This window comes from Bombyx mori, chromosome 23 (genome assembly GCF_030269925.1).
Source record: "Bombyx mori chromosome 23, ASM3026992v2".
Classification (NCBI taxonomy): Eukaryota; Metazoa; Arthropoda; class Insecta; order Lepidoptera; family Bombycidae; genus Bombyx; species Bombyx mori.
Window position 1 is genome coordinate 19,283,823 of NC_085129.1, and position 20,890 is coordinate 19,304,712.

Consider the following 20,890-nt stretch of genomic DNA (forward strand, 5'->3'; position numbering starts at 1 on the left):
CCACTACCCCGCCTATTTCCGCCGTGAAGCAGTAATGCGTTTCGGTTCGAAGGGTGGGGTAGCCGTTGTAACTATACTGAGATCTTAGAACTTATATCTCGAGGTGGGTGGCGCATTTACGTTGTAGATGTCTATGTGCTCCAGTAACCACTTAACACCAGGTGGGCTGTGAGCTCGTCCATCCATCTAAGCAATAAAAAAAAAAACTATTCCCAAGTGACATAGGCCATAATCTTTTTTTGAAAAAATTAGGAATCCTCAATAAATTCCAATAATGTAACCCTAGGTGTAAAAAAAATTACCTAAAATATTGTTTACGTCGCGTGCCCTGCGAAGACTATTGATGGTAGAATAAAATAATGTACTACGACTTTATAGAACAGATTATTATTTACAAAAAGTGTCGAGACAGCATATGTCTCACTATTATAGTGATGCCGCAATAAGTGTTCTTTTCTTTAAAAAAATAAAACAACGTGAAATACTTGAAAAAATAATTTGAAAAATACAAAATTCAAAATCATTTATTTCAACTTAGATGTCAGTGTAACACACTTGTTGAATGTCAAAATATAAATAACAATGATAACTCTACCACCGGTTCCAAAAAAAAAACCACAGTCCTGAGAAGAACCGGCGAAACAAACTCAGCGGGCTTTTTGTTTTGTTTTTTCTCAAACATTTTCTTTTTTTTTTTAAAGTAACAATATTTACAATAAACGAAAAAAACAAGTCAAAAAATACAATTAAAAAAAAATTAATAATGAAAAGGCCAGGAGCGAACGCTTCATTCCCACGTAGTGCCATCTAGTAAATAATCCTTAACTTTATAATATGCCTTGTTGCACAAACGTTCCTTGACAGTTTTCTTAAATCTATGAACAGGTAGTAATTGAACGTTTTGTGGGATCTTGTTGAAAAGTTGTACACCCAGGCCCCTAAAAGAGTTGCTTATTTTCTTAATTCGAGCCGCCGGCAACGCAAGCCTATGTTTGTTCCTAGTGTTCACATTATGCAAATCGCAGACTCTGGGGAATTCTTCCATGTTTTTACGCACGTGCAATAAATTTTCAAAAATGTATTGGGACCCTAAAGTTAAGAATTTTGATTTCCTTAAACTTGTCCCTCAAGGATTCCCTCGGGTGCATATTATAAATAGCACGAATAGCCCTCTTCTGCAGGATAAAAATCGTTTCGACATCGGCAGTATTGCCCCATAGCAAAATGCCATAGGACATAACACTATGAAAATAACTAAAATAAACCAGGCGTGCCGTATCTTCATTAGTATACGTTCGTATTTTTTTTACCGCAAACGCTGCAGAACTAAGTCTACTCGCTAACTTGCATATGTGAGGACCCCACTGCAGCTTGGAATCAACTGTTATACCAAGAAAAACTGTCGAATCAACAAGCTCCAGTGACTCTCCACTTACAGTAATATAAGTGTCTACTTGTCTAACATTAGGTGTGGTAAATTTTATACATTTTGTTTTTTTGTTATTTAATAACAGATTATTAACACTAAACCAATGTACCACGCGCGAGATAGCATCATTCACATCGTCATAATCTTCCAAATGTCGTTTAATTTTAAACAATAATGATGTATCATCAGCGAATAATACGACCTCGTGACGGGTTTCAATAAACTTAGGTAAATCATTGATATATACAAGAAATAGGAAGGCACCCAATATGGAACCCTGAGGAACACCCATATTAAGTAAGTCACCGGAAGATCTCGTTCCTTTAACGGAGTTTAACGTCTACCTTTTGGATTCTTCCGGATAAATAAGATTTAATAAGTTCTAATGAAACGCCCCTAGTACCATAATGGTGTAATTTCCTCAACAATGTATTATGCTCAACACAATCAAAAGCTTTAGATAAGTCGCAGAAAACCCCAAGGGCATTATGCGACTCTTCCCAAGCCTGAAAAATATTTTTAATGAGATCTACACCTGGAGTGAAATGAAATGAAATGAAATGAAGATGATTAATTTGAGACATTAATTAACTGGGATGAAACTAAAGGAAAATAGATGATATTGGATGAAAAATAATATCAGTAAAATGGTGGTCATTTAGTAAATGCGTAAGTATGTATACCACAGTATATATACCAAAATATTTTTAATTTTGTATGTCTGTGGGCTGTCTGTTTGTTTGTTTCGGCTAATCTCTGGAACGACTGGACCGATTTTGATGAGGCTTTCACTGATGGGTAGCTGATGATATAAGGAGTAACTTTGGCTTGGCACTTTTATTAGACTAGCCTTGTTCCGCGGCGTCACCCGCGGTACGTCAATAACCGCGGGTAACATCGCGGGACTCATTTATCAATAATAAAATTTAATGTGTCCAAAGCGAAGCGAGGGTGGGTCGCTAGTTTTAAATAAGACTTTTAATATTGGTAAAACTTTCACCGAAGTACAAATTATAACTCTATTAAACATTTTCTCAAGGTACACTTCACAATTCGCTTCTTCAGTTTCGCTTCGAGTAGAATCGATTACTGCCTGCTTTCATGTCGTCTCTGCAACGCATTTACAGTCGACACAATTATCGAGAACGTTCCCGATAGTACTAGTTGTTTCGATAAACGTTTTAGCTCTTCGATGACAGATGGCGTTACTCGTACCGGCATATATTTGGCTATACACTATAAATTCATGGCGTTTCACTTTTCTCTTTGTATCTTATTGTTTGTTTAATTCGGAACGAATCCAGACAAGCTCGTTACACCATAGATAACCACATTTTTTTATTAATTGGACGAGTGCACGAGCTATCAGCCCACCTGATCTCAACTGGTTATCAGTCCCCATAGACATAACGCACGGTCCACCTTGAGACGTGAGGTCTGAATTTTGATTGCATAACTAATTGTCCCACCCTTCGAATTGGAACGCGGAGCTAATTCGCGCCAGAAATAAGCTTATGAGGCCTATTCATGCTTAGTGCATACTAACAACTGATATATGAATTAGATTTACTACAAGTTAAAGAGTTGCCTTTTAAGTATATATCTTAGTATTTTGATATATTTTGTAGGCAGCGGCTTGCCTCTGCCTCGGCATTGCTGAAGCCCATGGGCGACGATAAACACTCACCATCAGGTGGGCCGTACGCTCGTCTGCCTATTAGGGCAATAAAAAGAAAGTTCTGTCCTCTGCAGCCAATTTCGATTGACCGGCATCATTCGTTTCACGCAGGTCATGCTCACGGATATCAACACGCAATTCGTGGAGCACACTATATTCATAATGAAAAGTATATTGGACAACAAGAGGAGCGGTCAGCCAACGGAGCACCTCAGCACTACGTCCATCGAAGGCCTGATGCTGGCCATCGTTCGGTGAGAGCTCAGGACGCGTCGTCACAATTTTACACAACAGCCTCCAAACCCAAATCCCTGTTCACCTGTCTATAGAATAAAAAATAAAATTAACATTGCTTGTTTCTTACAATTTTTTTATGGCTTAGATGAGTGATCTCACGGCCTGCCTGGTGTTAAGTCGTTACTGGAGCCCATAGACATCTACAACGTAAATGCCGCCACCCACATGAGTTCGAAAGTCTCACTTTAACAGTACAACGGCTGCCCCAACATTCAAACCGAAACCCCTTTGCTGCTTCACGACAGAAATAGGCAAGGTTGTGGTGGTACCTACCCGTGCGGACTCACAAGACGCCTTACCACCAGATTAGATGTTTAATAATAGTTTCCTAATTTGGTCTATATATTCTAAAAAGAAATGTTGCACGTGTAATTTGGTGCACGTGAAAGAAGTGAAACTTCTTTTGCGGCGTGTAGTATTGTGATTTACTTAATTTTTCATCCTTGAATCTAAATTCTCTTTTATTAGGGAATGCTGTGTATAAGAGAAACTACCTAGCTCGCTTTGCCCTTTCCTTTTTCCTCTCTATTTTCTCATTTTTGCTCTTCCTAAATTGTATCTTCTCTCTCTCTCTAGCCGTATCGAATCTGTCGCGAGTTAAAGCTTACTCTCGACCCGCCTAAAGAAGTTTCACTTTGAAATAATATTTATATCCAAAACTTATTCCAATCAATGCATATAATCAGTGCGCTCATCGTGGAACTAATACATCTCTGTTCTTACGTCTGGTTACTCGTACAGGTACGTTCGTCACTTGGACATGACGGTGTTGTCTGTTCACATCAAGACGAAGCTGTGTCAAGTTGTCGAGGCCATGATGAGGAGACGAGACGACCTCGCCTTCAGACAGGTACGGTGCTCTTAATGCCATTGTTCATAGAAAATAGACGGTAGTTTGTTACAGTATTCAAACGTATAACATTCGTCCCTAACCACGAGAACTGTAAGCATTCGAAACTATGGAAATGTCAGTAACAGAAATACATTGATAATATATTGTTGCGCGCTGGGGTTCGGGATAAGTAAAAATTCTACCGAATCACAAGTTAACACTGTATTAGCACTTAGAACACTTAAAACACTTCACAAACGTTCGCTGTTTCGCTTCGAGTAGTTCCGATTATTGACTGACCGCGTGCCATCTCTGCAACGCTTTTATACTCGATACGGCATCCCTAGAATCGTCGAGAATATTCCACAAAAGTCTATTATTGTGTGTTTCCGCTATCTGACAATAGATGGCGTTGTACTTCTCGAGCTTTCTAGATACTACTAGATCCTTCGATATTTGTTCGACTATTCGGCGATAGATGGCGTTACTCTTACCGGCGTAACAATATAATGTCAATAATGTAGTGTCAATAATATAGTGACGATAATTTAGTGAAAGTAATATAGTGACAACAATAAAATGATAACAATGTAGGGATAATAATATAATGGCAGTAATATAATGAAAATATATAATCACATTGCAAGCACAAAAATGCTAGATTAAATCATAAAATTAATTTTTATTGTTTGCGGCTTCCAAAAACCGAAGAATAATACTATTTAATTGCTTCTTGCGGCAATAGGGATTTCCATTCCTTATGTCGTTATAGATAGACAAACATTCGGTCCGTGTGATGGTAAGAAATCAGCGTTGATGGTGAGCATCGGTAATGCCAAAGGCAAACTCAAGTAGCTGTATACTATATACTAGAGATTTGTATACACGGTGTTGTAAATAAAACTACACTTAAGGTTTTTTTTTCAAAATTTGTCTGTTGTCGAACGCTGGAGTGTAGCCCTTTAAATTACATTACATTGCGGGGTAACATAAAATTAATAGAAAAAATAAATAATAGTTTAAAAAACAAAAAAACACGCTTTATATAAAATTCAACTAAAAAAGAGAAAATAAATTTAAAAAAATTTAAATTGAAAAATTAGTGTTAAAAATATATTTTATTGTAAAAAAAGCGTGGGGTGCATGGTGTTATTAGTTATAAATATTTTTCTGACAGATATGAGTAGATGAATGATTATTATTTCAATAATATCTTAAAAAGCACCCCACGCGTTTTTGAAATAAAATATATATTTTTTACACTATTTTCAATGTATTAAAATTTATTTTCTATTTTTTAGTTGAATTTTATATAAAGCGTGTTTTTTTGTTTTTTAAACTATTGTTTATTTTTAATTTTTTAGATAAATTTTCTATAAAAGCGTATTTTTAAAACTATTAAGTACTTTAACATCAATTCCTGCCTTATCGACTATAGATAAAAATTATATAAATTGGCAAAAATCTTATTTTGTAATTTGAATAATGGAATAATATTATCAAATTAGTGTATTGTCATCGGTCCTCGATAAATCTACAAAGTTTCAGAACATCTGGCCGTTTAAAGTGGGTCAAAATCGCGTCTAAAGAAGTCAGTTATAAACATACAAACATACATACAAGTGAAGCTAATATAAAGCGTGTAAAAATAGAAAATAAATTTTAATAAATTTGAATTAAAAATAGTGTAAGAAAAAATGATTTAATTGTAAAAAAACCGTGGGGTGCTTTCCAGGATATTATCAAAATATCCCTTCAACCCATATCTGTTCATAAAATATTTATAACTACTGATACCATATTGAATTGTCATCGGTCCTTAATAAGTATACCAAATTTCGAGTTAATCCGACGTTTTGAAGGGGGTCAAAATCATGTTCAAAGATTCTGCCACATACTATCTACAAACGTCTGAAGCTAATAAAAGCGTATTAAAAAATCGCACATTTTCTGTGACTTATGAAGTTTTGATTCTATGTTTGTTTGTCATCGGGTTTCTAGTATATTCCTAACGTTTTCGTTTCAAAGGAAATGAAGTTCCGTAACAAGATGGTGGAGTACGTCACCGACTGGGTGCTGGGCACCAGTCACCAGATCGCTCCGCCGCTGCGAGCCGACGCGTCCTCAATCACCAGGTAACGCGACAGGTTGTCATGGGACTCGCATTAATACTGAAACGGTGAGACGTCATCTCAGCACCGGTGTGCTTAGTGCGAGTTTCACGTTCTCGATAGCGTAAAAGTTAACTAAATTTTTTATGAAGTTGGAACGTTTGCCTACGTTTGCCGCTAGGGGCGCTGTTCCAATTGCATCAAATTCACAAACAAATCAAGACAGAAGTTCTAAGGTCTCCGTTTTTACAGTACAATGTAACAGCTGTGGCGTATCTTATCTTTGAAATTCTTTGTTCGATAGGTGGACAAACGTGAGCGTGAAGCCCACCTGGTGTTAAGTGGTTACTGGAGCCCATAGACATCTACAACGTAAATGCGCTTTAAACTAGAAATAAGCAAGGTGGTGGTGCCTACCCGTGCGGATTCACAAGAGGTCCTACCACCAATAATTACGCAAACTATAATATTGCGGGTTTGATTTTTATTACACGATGTTATTCCTTCACCGTGGAAGCCAATCGTGAACAATTGTTGAGTACGTATTTCATTAGAAAAATTGGTACCCGCACGAGATTCGAACACCGGTGCATCGCTACATACGAATGCACCGAACGTCTTTATCCTTTAGGCCACGACGACTTCAAAGGTCCTACTACCAGAAAGATAAAATATGAGTTGGTTAGCCTCAAAGGTTGCTTTAATGTGGTTGTTAGAGAGCTGGACCAAGCGTGCATGGAGGCGGTGGCGGCGCTGCTGCACTCGCTCCCGCTTCAGCCTGAGGAGTCTGACCGCGGCGACCTCATGGAAGCCAAGAGCCAGCTCTTCCTCAAGTACGTAGCTAACGTTTACTGTCCCTGGAGGCTGCTTACTTTGGTCTGATGGTGTTAGTGCCTACCATTAGAAATTAATAGGTTTGGTTGCTAATTTAAACTATAGGTCTAATACTTCAAGGATGGTTGACATCAGGCCAACCCAATAAAGCTATATGGATGCAAGAAGTGGTAGTCGAAGTATAGATAAGAAATTATTTTTTCCAAAAAAATCGAATTATATTGTTTGCCGATTAGAGCTATCTATGGATTTGGTACTCTTATGAGAATGTATTGTTTTGAATTAAACAAATTTATATATATAAAGATTGAGTCACACGCTTCAAACACGGCGAAAAAAACTTGTTCGCGGGGATCGAAGCCTTGATCATCAGACCAGCAATAAAGAGCGCTTTCTACTGCGCCGCCGAGACACATAAATTGTCGGTTACCATGCCGTCTTGGAAAATTGCACGTATCATATTTGAATAATACAAATTTTAAAAAATCTCTATATGTGAATTTAACCCTTAGTGGATTTCTCGAGATCTTCTCAGAGGGTCGCGAATCAGATCCGGTGGTAGATTCCAGTTCGGTGAAGCATGATAGCCTTAAATAATCATAGCCCCATGAAGCTACCGGTGATATTATAGGAAAGAAAAAGAAAAAATCTAATTGTGGTAAATTTGGTCGTGACTTTTGTTTTTGCTTCACAGATATTTCACTCTATTCATGAATCTACTCAACGATTGTCACGAAGGCGAAATGGAAACATTGAGGAATGCAACGATACAGGCCATGTCCAACCTCCTGTCTGCCAATATCGACTCCGGCCTGATGCACAGTATTGGTAAGAATGTTTCCTATTTAAATCGCCAAAAATATTCTTGTTGCATAATATAAGTAGGCTCGAAGGAACATTCCTTGTGAATTTGAAGTTAAACGGTCCAGCCTCCACAGTATACTGTTCCTGCGTCATCTTTATCCATCTTTACTGGCAACACTTTTACTTTATATTCCGGCTCAATGTGTAGTAAAGTTCACCTTGTATTGCTTCCGATAACGACTAAAAGGATCCAATGCTCGACTTTCCCTTGCACTACTAACCGCTCAATGGAGTCCTCATTACAAGTGATGTGCCCGAAGAACTTGAGGATTCGTATTTGGACTGTTGACGATAGTCTCTCCTTTATGTTGAGCTCTTTCAGGATCGAAACGTTGGTACGGTGCGCGGTCCACGGAATTCTGAGGAGACATCTCCAGTCTTGATTACCACAGCAAAAGGAATTTCAGGGAAAAAATATAAACATTTGGATCTGATTTTATACTTCTGGGATATATTTATTATAAATGTAGATTTGTTCATGTTCAAAATATGTGATACAAAATTACAGTAATCCCTTGTCGATAGTTTTATTGAACATTCTGGCAAAACTAACCGTCTTCACTTGGCCCCGGACAGACTTAGGCTATCACAGAGACCTGCAGACCAGAGCGGCATTCATGGAGGTCCTGACTAAGATCCTGCAGCAGGGCACCGAGTTCGACACCCTGGCCGAGACCGTGCTGGCCGATCGATTCGAACAGTTGGTTCAACTAGTCACCATGATCTCGGATAAGGTATATATATATATGTTTAATCTCAACTAGGAATCTTATTTTCTAGGAGACGTTGCGTATTTTAAGCAATCTTATACCAAGCTTAGATGTATTACTGGTGGTAGGACCTCTTGTGAGTCCGCACGGGTAGGTACCACCGCCCTGCCTATGTCTGCCGTGAAGCAGTAATGCGTTTAGGTTTGAAGCGTGGGGCAGCCATTGTAATTATACTTGAGACATTAGAACTTATATCTCAAGATGGGTGGCACATTTACGTTGTAGATGTCTATGGGCTCCAGTAACCACTTAACACCAGGTGGGCTGTGAGCTCGTCCACCCATCTAAGCAATAAAAAATAAAGTGTCTGAATAAGCTCACTTGTATTCTTAAGTCAATCGCGGAGCCTATGGAAATCACTATGTGCATGCGTTGAGGCACTCGATTCTATATTATAATGGCTGTCGCATCCTTCCAACCGAAATGAATTAGTGCTTTGCGGCAGAAACAGACTGGGTCGTGGTAGTTCCTCCTCCTCATTACTTAGGGACGTGACTCTCCCGCTGCATCAATCTTTCATGTACTATTATTCTCCATCTGCTGCGATCCTCGTGGAGCGTGGTGGTGGATACTAGTAAATCTAAAAGCATTAATTCCACGTGCAGGGCGAGCTGCCGATAGCGATGGCGCTCGCCAACGTGGTGAGTACCTCGCAAATGGACGAGCTGGCGAGGGTCTTCGTGACGCTGTTCGACGCCAAACATCTGCTAGCTCCTCTGCTGTGGAACATCTTCTATAGAGAAGTCGAGGTGAGTTCTGCGGGGAGTCGTGTGGTGACTGCGGCTCACACTCTGAAACCATTCGACTTATTGTCTTGTCTAAATTATGAATACAGACTCTATATCAATACATATAAATAAAATTGGAGTGTCTGTTTGTAATATTGAAATAACCGTTTTTTACTACATACATATGAATATATATACGGCACATACACCAAAATAACATTTTTTACAATTTTTGTCTGTCTGTTTGTTCCGGCTAATCTCTGGAACGGCTGGACCGATTTTGACGAGACTTTCACTGATCGGTAGCCGATGATATAAAGAGTAACTTAGGCTACTTTTTTTAGACTAGCTTCGCCGCGCGGCGTCACTCGCGGCATGACAATAACTGCGGGTAGTATCGCGGGGCTCGGCTATCATCAATATTTAATGTTTCAGACGCGAAGCGAGGGCGGGTCACTAGTACACAAATAAAAGTTATATGTTATTATGCGTAAACTAAAAAATAATAGTAATTATAATACCTCATATATTTATATTTTGTTCTATGGAGAGATTTATATACACGACAACAACGTGATGTTTTTTTTATATGAGACCTGAAGCACTTTTCTCTCCGTTTATAGTTTGTTTAGTAACCATTTTGATGTTTTAAAACTTTCAATGTTACTCAATGTTAAGTGTTTGACTTAAAAGAAAACTTTCGTGCTTATCGGTCAATAGCAACTTCGTACCTAATCTATACTTCTATACTAATATATAAATCTACGGTGATTTTTACGGATGTTCCGTTATAACTACTGAACCATGCATCCGATTGACTTGAAACTTGGTATCCATGTAGAAAATACACGTACTTAATGGATAGGATAATATTTACATTAGACTCCCTACACCAGTTGCGGGGGCGTTAATGTTGAGAATCTTTGTGGGGGTGATAAATAATAGTTTTAATTTTAAATGCGCAGAAAAAGCGGGCAGGTACAGCTAGTATTTTATAAATCAGAGTTGTTTGAAACTTAATTTAGTTTATGCATTTTAATAAATACTTGTGATATAAGTTGGGATTAAAATCACCTACACACTAATCAACAGAACGTTTTATTTCGACCGAATGTCATAAATATCCCAAATGTAATGACAAAATTACACGCAGTTGATAAAAACTCAAATTAAATTATTATAACATTAGGACCGTGGCGCATAAAACAAAACTATCCCGCTGCTGCGCTTTTCTTGTTCTCTTCCAAAATCTTCTCTGTTATTATAATTAAAAATTAACTGACACCTTTTTTATGTCTTGCTCATTCAATCGATTTCGCCGTCTTGCTATTCCCTGTTATTCTCTTTTCCCTTTCTTATCGTTCTCTCTCACTCATACCTCAACGTTCCGTTTCACACTCTATTCATAGTTTTCGTCCTTACCAATTCTACATTAATTAATTTTCATTTAAATAAAACATACTTGTTTCAATGGCAACTCTTGCGAGATCCCGCTACACAAACTTAGCGGTCCTTTGTTAAGCTTCTAACGAAAAACAATATTTTCAGGTTTCCGATTGTATGCAGACTTTATTCCGTGGCAACTCATTGGGCAGTAAGATCATGGCGTATTGCTTTAAGATATACGGTCACGGATACCTTCAAGCCCTGTTAGAGCCTCTCATAACATCGCTACTGGATAAGGCGGCCACGAAACCTGAACTCAGCTTCGAAGTGGATCCGGCCAGGTGAAGAATCTTCTTGTAACCTCCCAAATACCACAATTTTTCATAGTTGACCAGAACTAAACGTTTCAAGAAGTATTAGAGCAAGCATATAGAAATAACATCTGTATGTTTTAAAGTTGACATTTTCCTTTATAGAGCGAAACGACTGGCCGATTTTGATGAAGGTTCCAGGATATCTTCAGATTGCCCTAGCTGGTGATCCTTTACAGTTTACTAGTCAAAGGATCAAAGCCAAATCCAAATTCGGTCAACAAAGTGGTCCGCTTTAACTAGTAACATATTAAAAAGTGAACAAAACTTGCATATCATTTTTCTCATCTCTCTATTTGTCTAGTTACTCATAGAAATGATTGTAAACATAATGTCTTACATTAGAATTAACTAAAGATTTAAATTAACTTGTATGTAAGTACTTTAATAAAACAGGTAGCAAAGATTGAAATATTTTTTTATTGCTTAGGTGGGTGGACGAGCTCACAGCCCACCTGGTGTTAAGTGGTTACTGGAGCCCATAGACATCTACAACATAAATGCGCCACCCACCTTGAGATATCAGTTCTAAGGTCTCAAGTATAGTTACAACGGCTGCCCCATCCTTCAAACCGAAACGCATTACTGCTTCACGGCAGAAATAGGCAGGGCGGTGGTACCTACCCGCGCGGACTCACAAGAGGTCCTACCACCAGTAAACCTATATTTAAAAGATTCTAATTTTTAACTGTTAATTTATGAATTGCAATTTGTACAGATTAGAACCGAACCAAGACATAGAAGCGAATCGAGCGAATTTAATCGAACTAACCAAAGAAGTATTCGATAGGATCGTGAATTCGGCTGACAAGTTCCCGCCCCAGCTGAGGAGCATGTGCCACTGTTTGTATCAGGTATAATAACGGCCGTATGGTGTCGTGGTAAGTGACATGGTCACTACACAAGGGGGTCGCGGGTTCGAATCCCGCCAAGGGAAGATATTTGTATGATAAATATAAATGTCTTTTCCAGGGTTATGGATGTATATTAAAATATATGTATGTGTATAATAAAAATCTTACATTTATTTCCGTTATCTGGTACCTGTAACACAAGTTCTTTACGAACTTATCACGGGACCAGTTAACGTGGCGTGATTGTTAGTAAATATTTATTTACTATATATATATATATATATCTTAACCACTACTCGTGGTCAGTACAACAGAAACCACTAATGTTATAAAAAGGGCGAATTTTTAAAGCGAAATATGAAAACGTGTTTTATTTTGTATAGCTTAAATGGGTGGACGAGCTCACGGCCTACCTGGTGTTAAGTAGTCACCAGAGCTCATAGACATCAATAAATTAAATGCCCTTACTCACATTAAGACGTGATTTTTATAAGTCTCTTAGTATATATATATGTCTCTGTACTTTTGTACAACAGCTGCTCCACCCATCAAACTGGAATGCTAGACTGTTTTGAGGCAGCAATAGGCAGGGTAGTGGCACCTACCCGTGCGGGCTTACAATGTTCCTTACCTAGAACTCTTCTGTGATCTTTTTTATTTATTTTTATTGCTTAGATGGGTGGACGAGCTCACAGCCAACCTGTTGTTACGTCGTTACTGGATCCCATAGACATCTTCAACGTAAATGCGCCACCCACCTTGAGATATAAGTTCTAAGATCTCAGTATAGTTACAACGGCTGCCCCACCCTTCAAACCGAAACGCATTACTGCTTCACGGCAGAATTGAGCAGGGTGTTAGTACCTACCCGTGCGGACTCACAAGAGGTCCTACCACCAGTAAATCTTATCTTAAATAATCTTAAATAAATGAATAAAATCGCCAAGTACATTGAGCATAGTCCGTGTATTAACAAAGCAATGCAGCTCGTAACAACAAAGTGTCGTTTGTAAGTCTCACAGTGTCAATAACACTGACAATAATGTATAAATTTCAGGTGTTGAGTAAAAGGTTCGCCCAGTTCCCGCAGACCAGCGTTGGCGCCGTCGGAACCGTACTGTTCTTGAGGTTCATCAATCCCGCTATAGGTAAGGGCACGCTCATACTCTACTTCAAATGTGAAGGTCACAGCCGAGCCGTCTCCGAGAGAGAGAGAGAGAGAGAAGGCGAGAGAGAGAGAGAGAGAGAGAATAAGAAAGAAAGAGAGAGAGGCTACATTATTACACACCAAAACTTCATTAATATGAAAAACCGACCAACAGGCAGATATAACTCATAAACAAGCGGCCTTGTCGCTAAAAAATATCTCTTCCAGGGCTCGGCGAGTAAATTAACCCACAGACACAGTCCACTGAGTTTCCCGTCGGATTTTCTCAGTGAGTAGCGTTTCCGATCCGGTGGTAGATTCTGCGAAGCACGGCTCTTGCTAGGGCCAGTGTTAGCCACAACGTCAGGTTTGAGCCCCGTGAGCTCATCTACTCGCCCGGTGACGCTGATATGGTCTCTCAAGTCCATCAGCTTAGGTAGGAAAAGAAAATATTGGCCTCTCCAATCGATCTCCAGTGCGGCCGGTCTGTTGCCACCTGCTTACAACGTGACACCATTTTGACCAGGTCGTCCGTCCATTTGGTAGGTGGCCATGCCATACTGCGTTTGGGACAACCTTGGCCCTAGACAATAGAAGTGTCAATCACTTATAGGCTTTGTAGGGTGCGGTGTGAGTTTGTTATTTAAAGATTATGTTGCTTAAAAATGTTTATTGTTAAAATATAAAGTAAATCAATTAAATGTTAATGTTACGAATGCACCCGGGTGACGCGGTTGTTGATCGTGCACTAACGATTTGTGGAAATAAAGTTAACGCGTCACGCGAAATATGCTGACAAAGGTGTTCGGTAATATATCACCGAACAGCCTTAACATTCCACACGTGTGTGCCCTCCGCGGCTACCTGACCAGTACCGCACGACTGTTCGCAGTGTCGCCACAAGAGATGGGCATCGTCTGCCGTCCCGTTCCCTCCGCGTTCAAACGGGGCCTCATGCTGATGTCGAAGATCCTGCAGAACATCGCGAACCACGTCGAGTTCTCTAAGGAGCAGCACATGCTGCCCTTCAACCACTTCCTGAGGGCCCACTTCGAGCCGGGCAGGAAGTAAGGATGCCCTTCTGATGGATAGGCATGGGGGCATTGGTACTTGGTGTTCGGAGTCAGGTCGTCGTCTTTGAAGCCATCTCGTATTGGCATCTCGGCCGTGAAACGGAAACGTCAGTCGAAAATGGACATTAAAAAGAGACAGCTATATAAGTCTATTGGATTTAGTTAGCGAAAGAGTTTTGAGTTTTTTTTTTATTGCCTATTGTTGGCAGACGAACATACGGCCCACCTGATGGTGAGCGTTTACCGTCGCCCATGGACTTCAGCAATGCCAGGTTCAGAGCCAAGCTGCCTACCGTTAAGTACTTTCCACAAGCCTCGTTTGAAGAAGGAATGAGAAAATCTGATTTCATTTCTGGCTGTTGCTACAGCAGACGCGCTCACTATTGGGCATTCGGTGGTGGTGCCCATAGGCATCACAACGTGAGTGTTGTGAGCCACCCTGAAGATTCAATGGATGGGGTCATGTGACTCAAACTCACGGTGACTGGTCGACTGTTACAGTACTCCAAGAACACAATCCCATAGCATCCCTAGTCATTTTGTAAAGAATGTATGGGAAAAAATGAGTGATATTGTAGATCATTACTCGGTTAAGACATGTACAAAATTAAACTAAAATTGTATTGTAATAAAAGCGTGGGGTGCTTGGTATCAGTAGTTATAAATATTTTATGCACAGATATGAGTAGAAGGGTTATTTTGATAATATCCTGAAAAGCACCCCACGCTTTTTTACAATAAAATCATTTTTTCTTACATTATTTTTAATTGAAATTTATTAACATTTATTTTTTAGTTGAATTTAAATTTTTTCGTTATTTTTTTTTTAATATTGTATTGTCATCGCTCCTTAATAAGTATACCGAATTTTGAGTTAATCTGACGTTTTGAAGGGGGTCAAAATCATGTTCAAAGATTTCGTTATATACTAACATACATACGTCTGAAGCGAATAAACTTGTATTACTTACTACTGGTGGTAGGACCTTTTGTGAGTCTGCGCGGGTAGGTACCGCCGCCCTGCCTATTTCTGCCGTGAAGCAGTAATACGTTTCGGTTTGAAGGGCGAGGCAGCCGTTGTAACTATACTTGAGAACTTATATCTCAAGGTGGGTGGCGCATTTACGTTGTAGATGTCTATGAGCTCCAGTAACCACTTAGCACCAGGTGGGCTGTGAGCTCGTTAATTTTTTTATTTTTTATTGCTCTTGTAGACTGACGAGCATACAGCCCACCTAATGGTGAGTGGTTACCGTCGCCCATGGACTTCAGCAATGCCAGGGGCAGAGCCAAGCCGCTGCCTGTTCACCCATTTAAGCAATAGATTAATTATACACTAGGCGAACGAACTTACCATAACGTTGACCTGAATACTCGCGTGACGCAGGTTCTTCATCCAGATAGCGTCGGACTGCGAGAGCGTGGACCAGAGCTCGCACAGCCTGTCCTTTATCAGCGACGCCAACGTGCTGGCGCTGCACCGCCTGCTGTGGAACCACCAGGAGCGCATCGGGGACTATCTGTCCTGCAGCCGCGACCACAAGGCCGTGGGGAGGCGACCCTTCGACAAGGTCACCTAAAGAAACTGAGGGTTTTTGATTATGACTGTAGTTAAGCCAATGATCTGATGGTCTACATCTATAGATGTGCAATAGGTACTGGAATCCATAGACAATATTGTAACGCACTGGGGTTCGGAATAAATAAAATAATAAATTACAACTTAAAACTGTATTTATCACTTAGAACACTCACAGAATACTTTAAAATTCTCAATTCGCTTGTTCCGCTTCGCTTCAGTCGATCCGTTTGCTGTTCGCTTCGAGTGGTTCCGATTACTAACTGACTGCGTGCCATCTCTGCTATGCTTTTATAGCCGATACGAAATCCCTAGAATCGTCGAGAATGTTCCACACAAGTCGAGTATTGTGTATCTGACAATAGATGGCGTTATACTTCTCGAGCGTTCTAGGTGCTACTAGATCCTTCGATATTCGTTCGGCTATTCGGCGATAGATGGCGTTACTCTTACCGGCGCAACAATATCTTAGTTACACAATCAATAATTGAGTCTATACCGAGACTGGTTCGCGCCAGAACTGAACAAGAAACTAATGTCCCATTCTTAGAGGTCATTTTACCCCCCACTGTTGATTTTTGAAATGGTGGTAATTTAGCAGAATGGGCTACCACAGAGACTTACTAGACGGGTTCTCGCATCGATTGGCAGACAGACCGATATAAGCTAAGGATCCTCTGACTGGACTCTGACGGACTGAGAATTTCATCCTTAAGTCAGTCAATATACAGCTTAGTTTACATTTTAAGAGTATCAATTCTAGTATACCACTTTGTCCTGCCAATTCGTTGATCTTCTTAATAAATAGTTGCCTGGAAGAGATTGCTTTAAGCGATAAGACCGCTTGAGCCGCATTTTTCGTCTCATTATAATATTTCCTGCTATGTGCCTAGTCGGATAAATAAATAAATACTAACACGCCATCGCTAAAACTCGTCTACGTCTGTTCCAGATGGCGACACTGTTGGCTTACTTGGGCCCGCCTGAGCATAAGCCAGTCGAATCGTATGTATGAATAAATCTTTATTCCATAAGATCTTGAAAAAAAATCCAGATTAACTTCAGATATGAGCTCGATTGTAGGCTGCGAATGACAGCTTGAAGTCACTATACGCCATAATATACGCCTTGATGATAATTGACCTCCACCGGGAGTTTTTGGCGGGAACGTGAGGAGTGAAGTTGTGTCATTTGTTTTATTTTGTCTATTTAGTGTTTTTTCAGATTTAAATATGTAATAACGGTGGTTTATTAACTGTTTAGTGTAACTGTGAAAGTGCACAAATATGGGAAAATGAAACAAAGCCGCTGGACGTAACTTCCCGGGATCCTTCAAAAAGTCCACTGAAAAAATCTCAGTAAATGACCACCATTTCATTGATTGATTATATTTCATCCCATCATATCATTTCATCTCATTTAATTTAATTTTATCCCAGTTGATTAATATCTCAAATTAATCATTTTCATTTCATTTCATTTCACTCCATATTATCATTTTTCATAAAAATAAGAATATGAATTAAAATAAGACATGACCTAAAGGTCTTAGTTACCAGACCATCAAGTCCCTTAGAGAGTAGTGAGCTCCACCGGTTTCTATGTTAAAGAACTTTGAATGAAAGGATGAGTATTCTGAAGGTCACCCCCCCCCCCCCCTTTGAATTTCCAGTTCATCCGGCCTCCTGTTCTCGTCCTACGCGCGCTGGTCGTCGATCGACATTTCGTCGACCAACTTCGAGGAGTTCATAGTGAAGCACAACATGCACAAGAAGGAAGAGTTCAAGAGCATAAAGAGCATGAACATCTTCTACCAGGCCGGCACCAGCAGGCAGGGCAACCCCGTCTTCTACTTCATATCCAGGCGCTACAAGTAAGCACCGACGAACTATCATAGTATCATCATTTATTGAAATATGAAAATTAGAGAGAGAGGGAGAAAGAGAGAGACCGAGCGAGAAAGAGAGAGAGAAAGAGAGAGAATACACTTTATTGCACACCAAAACACAATTTACATTCAAAAAACAGTCAAAAACCAGATACATTTGTACAATAGGCGGTCTTATCCCTAAAAGCGATCTCTTCCGGACAACCGTTTAATTATTCGAGGAATTATTTGAGATGATACTATCATCTAGATTTTACTATCGCACCGCCCGCCATTGGAGTAGAGTTCATCCATACTACCTGGAGTCACTGCGGTCATCCACAGTACGCTTCCAGAGGTCTTTTTTGCCACGTACCATCCGGCTATGGAATGAGCTCCCCTCCACGGTGTTCCCCGAGCGCTATGACATGTACTTCTTCAAACGAGGCTTGTGGACAGTATTAAGCGGTAGGCGGCGGCTTGGCTCTGCCCCTGGTATTGCTGAAGTCCATGGGCGACGGTAACCACTCACCATCAGGTGGGCCGTATGCTCGTCAACCTACAAGGGTAATAAAAAAAAGCCATAAAATAAAAAGAAACTGCTACCAATAAAACTCGGATCTACAAAGAATCCAATCTAACACTAACGTAGTCAATTGTCGGGCAGCTGCTCCCGGATTGGCGACATGAACGCGGACCTGCTCATCTACCACGTGATCCTGACCCTCAAGTCCTTCTGCCAGCAGCCGTTCGAGGTGGTCGTCGACCTCACGCACACCAACTCGGAAAATAGGTTTAGGTAACATTTAGTATGAATGGCGTGCACATTATGGTTTGCGGGCTTGTTTGCGGCGAGAAGTGCGGGCGCGACTTCTTTTTTTTGTTTTTTTGTTTTTTTTAAATTGCCCTTTGAAATTTAATACATAAAATAGAAGTTTTTAGATATTTGGATTAAAAGAATAAGTTTAAAACAAAGTCAAACACGTTTAATTTTTAAGAGCGAAAATAGTTTTGGCTTAAACAGCACAACATTATTAGCAATAATAGCTTTGAGCAAGTTTTCGTTTTTTTTTGCCAGCTTTTGACATAGGGCTGACTCAAAACTTTATTTTTAATGAAACACATTCAATATAGACATTTCGTATACTCAATTAAATTAGAGTAGATTTAAAATTATTTTAGACGCAGTCAACTTTTTATTAACATTTTCAAGGACCTCATTGTTCCCAAGTGTATTTTTTTATTATTAAAATAAAATTGAGTTTGTGTTCCTAGTTTTTGAATTGTAAAAACATTGTTTATGTTGTATTATATTTGTACATAACGCGTTGTATGGGGTCCTACAACGAGGTTTCTATAACGCGGAATCTACCTACCGTGCTATAAGGGTATTCCTGTATATCGGTTCGCGGCTACCATACGGGTAATTCTGATTGCGAACCAATGTGCTCAGTGCGAGAATTTGTATGGAGTTGGAACGTTTGCCTACATTTGCCGCTAGGGGCGCTGTTCCAACTCCATACAAATTTGGGTTAACTTTTACGCTATCGAGAACGTTAACAAACTCGCACTAAGCACACAGACGAGTTTATATATGCGATTTATGTAAATTAATTTAACCATCTAAATATAGAAATTTCTAGACTGTTTTTTTTGTTTTCGTGTGTTGCAGAACCGATTTCTTGCAGAAGTGGTTCACTGTTCTCCCGGAAGTAGCGTATACGAATGTCCACGCCGTCTACATATACAACTGCAACAACTGGGTCAGGGAGTACACGAAGTTCCACGAGACGATCTTGGTTCCGCTGAGGGTGAGCACCCATGAGTTTCGTACTGTTATGACACCCTCTGGTTCCTAACTTTGCTTCCATCATCACTTTTCCTGATCACTTTTCCATCAGCACTCATGATTCTTTATTAGAGACAAAATTAAATCTCCTCCTATCCAGCTAGTCCTATTTCTAATTCCAAACATTTATAACTTCTATTTTTATTATCAAAATATTTTTTTAAAAGATCCCATCTCAACGTTTCAGTGGGTAATTTGAAATCAAAGGACAGGTGTGCGCACGGAATTTTTGGGCGGGAACGCGAGGAGTGAAGTTGTGTGATTTGTTTTATTTTGTCTATTTAGTGTTTCTTCAGGTTTAAATGTGCAATAACGGTGGTTTATTAACCATTTAGTATAACTGTGAAAGTGCACAAATGTGGGAAAATGAAACAAAGCCGCTGGACATAACTTCTCGGGATCCTCCAAAAAGTCGACTGAAAAATCTCAGTAAATGACCACCATTTTACTGAGATTATATTTCATCCCATATCATCTCATTTCATTTTGGTTCCATTTCATTTTATTTCGTTTTTATTTCATGCCATGTGTCATATTAATCAACTTCTTTTCAGTTCATAATATTATTTTCCATATAAAAAAGTTTTCATTAAAATTAAAATAAGACTTGACCTGGTAGCTAAGACCTTTTAGCTACCAGGTCATAAAATCCCTTAAAAAAAGGTGTGCGCACTCGTGAGCATACAGCAATAGGTGCAGATGATTTTAGAAAAAAATACATGAACTGACCGAATAAACACCTACCGTCCTGTATTAATTGGCAGTGATTGTCAATAAAGAATTCTAATTTTCAGATAATTTTTAGACTCACTTTTATGATTTGTCAAACAAGAGCATAAAGAGTAGTCGAAATAAAAATTTCACCTACCCTCATTTTCAGAATCACCGCAAACTAGTGTTTATCGATAATTTAGCGAAGCTCTGCGATTATATCGATATGGAGCAGCAGAGGCTACCGGGCGCGACGCTAGCGCTCGAGGAAGACCTGAAGGTGTTCAACAACGCTCTCAAACTCTCCCACAAAGACACCAGAGTGGCCATCAAGGTTAGTGGCTTAACATTAAAAAAAAAACTTTGTTATCAAAATATTTTGACACGCTCAAGATTTTAGTTAATCAAAGCGCTTTATATGCCTTTTCGCAAATAAATACGTGAAAAGCTAACAGGAGAATAAAAAATTAAAATGCTTAGTTTAATAAATAAAAAATCTACAACGCTTTT

General features: G+C 39.4%; 1 protein-coding gene across 9 annotated transcripts in view; it reads left to right on the top strand.

Moving 5' to 3' along the window:
• Positions 1-20,890, top strand: part of LOC101742513 (neurofibromin) — an 87,257-nt gene that overhangs the window by 23,753 nt on the left and 42,614 nt on the right. For 5 of the 9 annotated variants that reach the window (XM_062675375.1, XM_062675374.1, XM_062675371.1 and 2 more), the window contains 17 exons: positions 3,219-3,361; positions 4,146-4,254; positions 6,265-6,371; positions 7,064-7,180; positions 7,876-8,009; positions 8,622-8,779; positions 9,421-9,564; positions 11,092-11,270; positions 12,019-12,154; positions 13,212-13,302; positions 14,194-14,368; positions 15,762-15,945; positions 16,906-16,958; positions 17,626-17,826; positions 18,473-18,619; positions 19,493-19,631; positions 20,550-20,714. In XM_062675375.1, coding sequence (XP_062531359.1) covers positions 3,219-3,361; positions 4,146-4,254; positions 6,265-6,371; positions 7,064-7,180; positions 7,876-8,009; positions 8,622-8,779; positions 9,421-9,564; positions 11,092-11,270; positions 12,019-12,154; positions 13,212-13,302; positions 14,194-14,368; positions 15,762-15,945; positions 16,906-16,958; positions 17,626-17,826; positions 18,473-18,619; positions 19,493-19,631; positions 20,550-20,714 — 2,382 coding nt within the window. The remainder of the gene's footprint in view (positions 1-3,218; positions 3,362-4,145; positions 4,255-6,264; positions 6,372-7,063; positions 7,181-7,875; positions 8,010-8,621; positions 8,780-9,420; positions 9,565-11,091; positions 11,271-12,018; positions 12,155-13,211; positions 13,303-14,193; positions 14,369-15,761; positions 15,946-16,905; positions 16,959-17,625; positions 17,827-18,472; positions 18,620-19,492; positions 19,632-20,549; positions 20,715-20,890) is intronic. The other 4 variants (XM_062675373.1, XM_062675368.1, XM_062675367.1 and 1 more) reach the window with 3 other exon arrangements.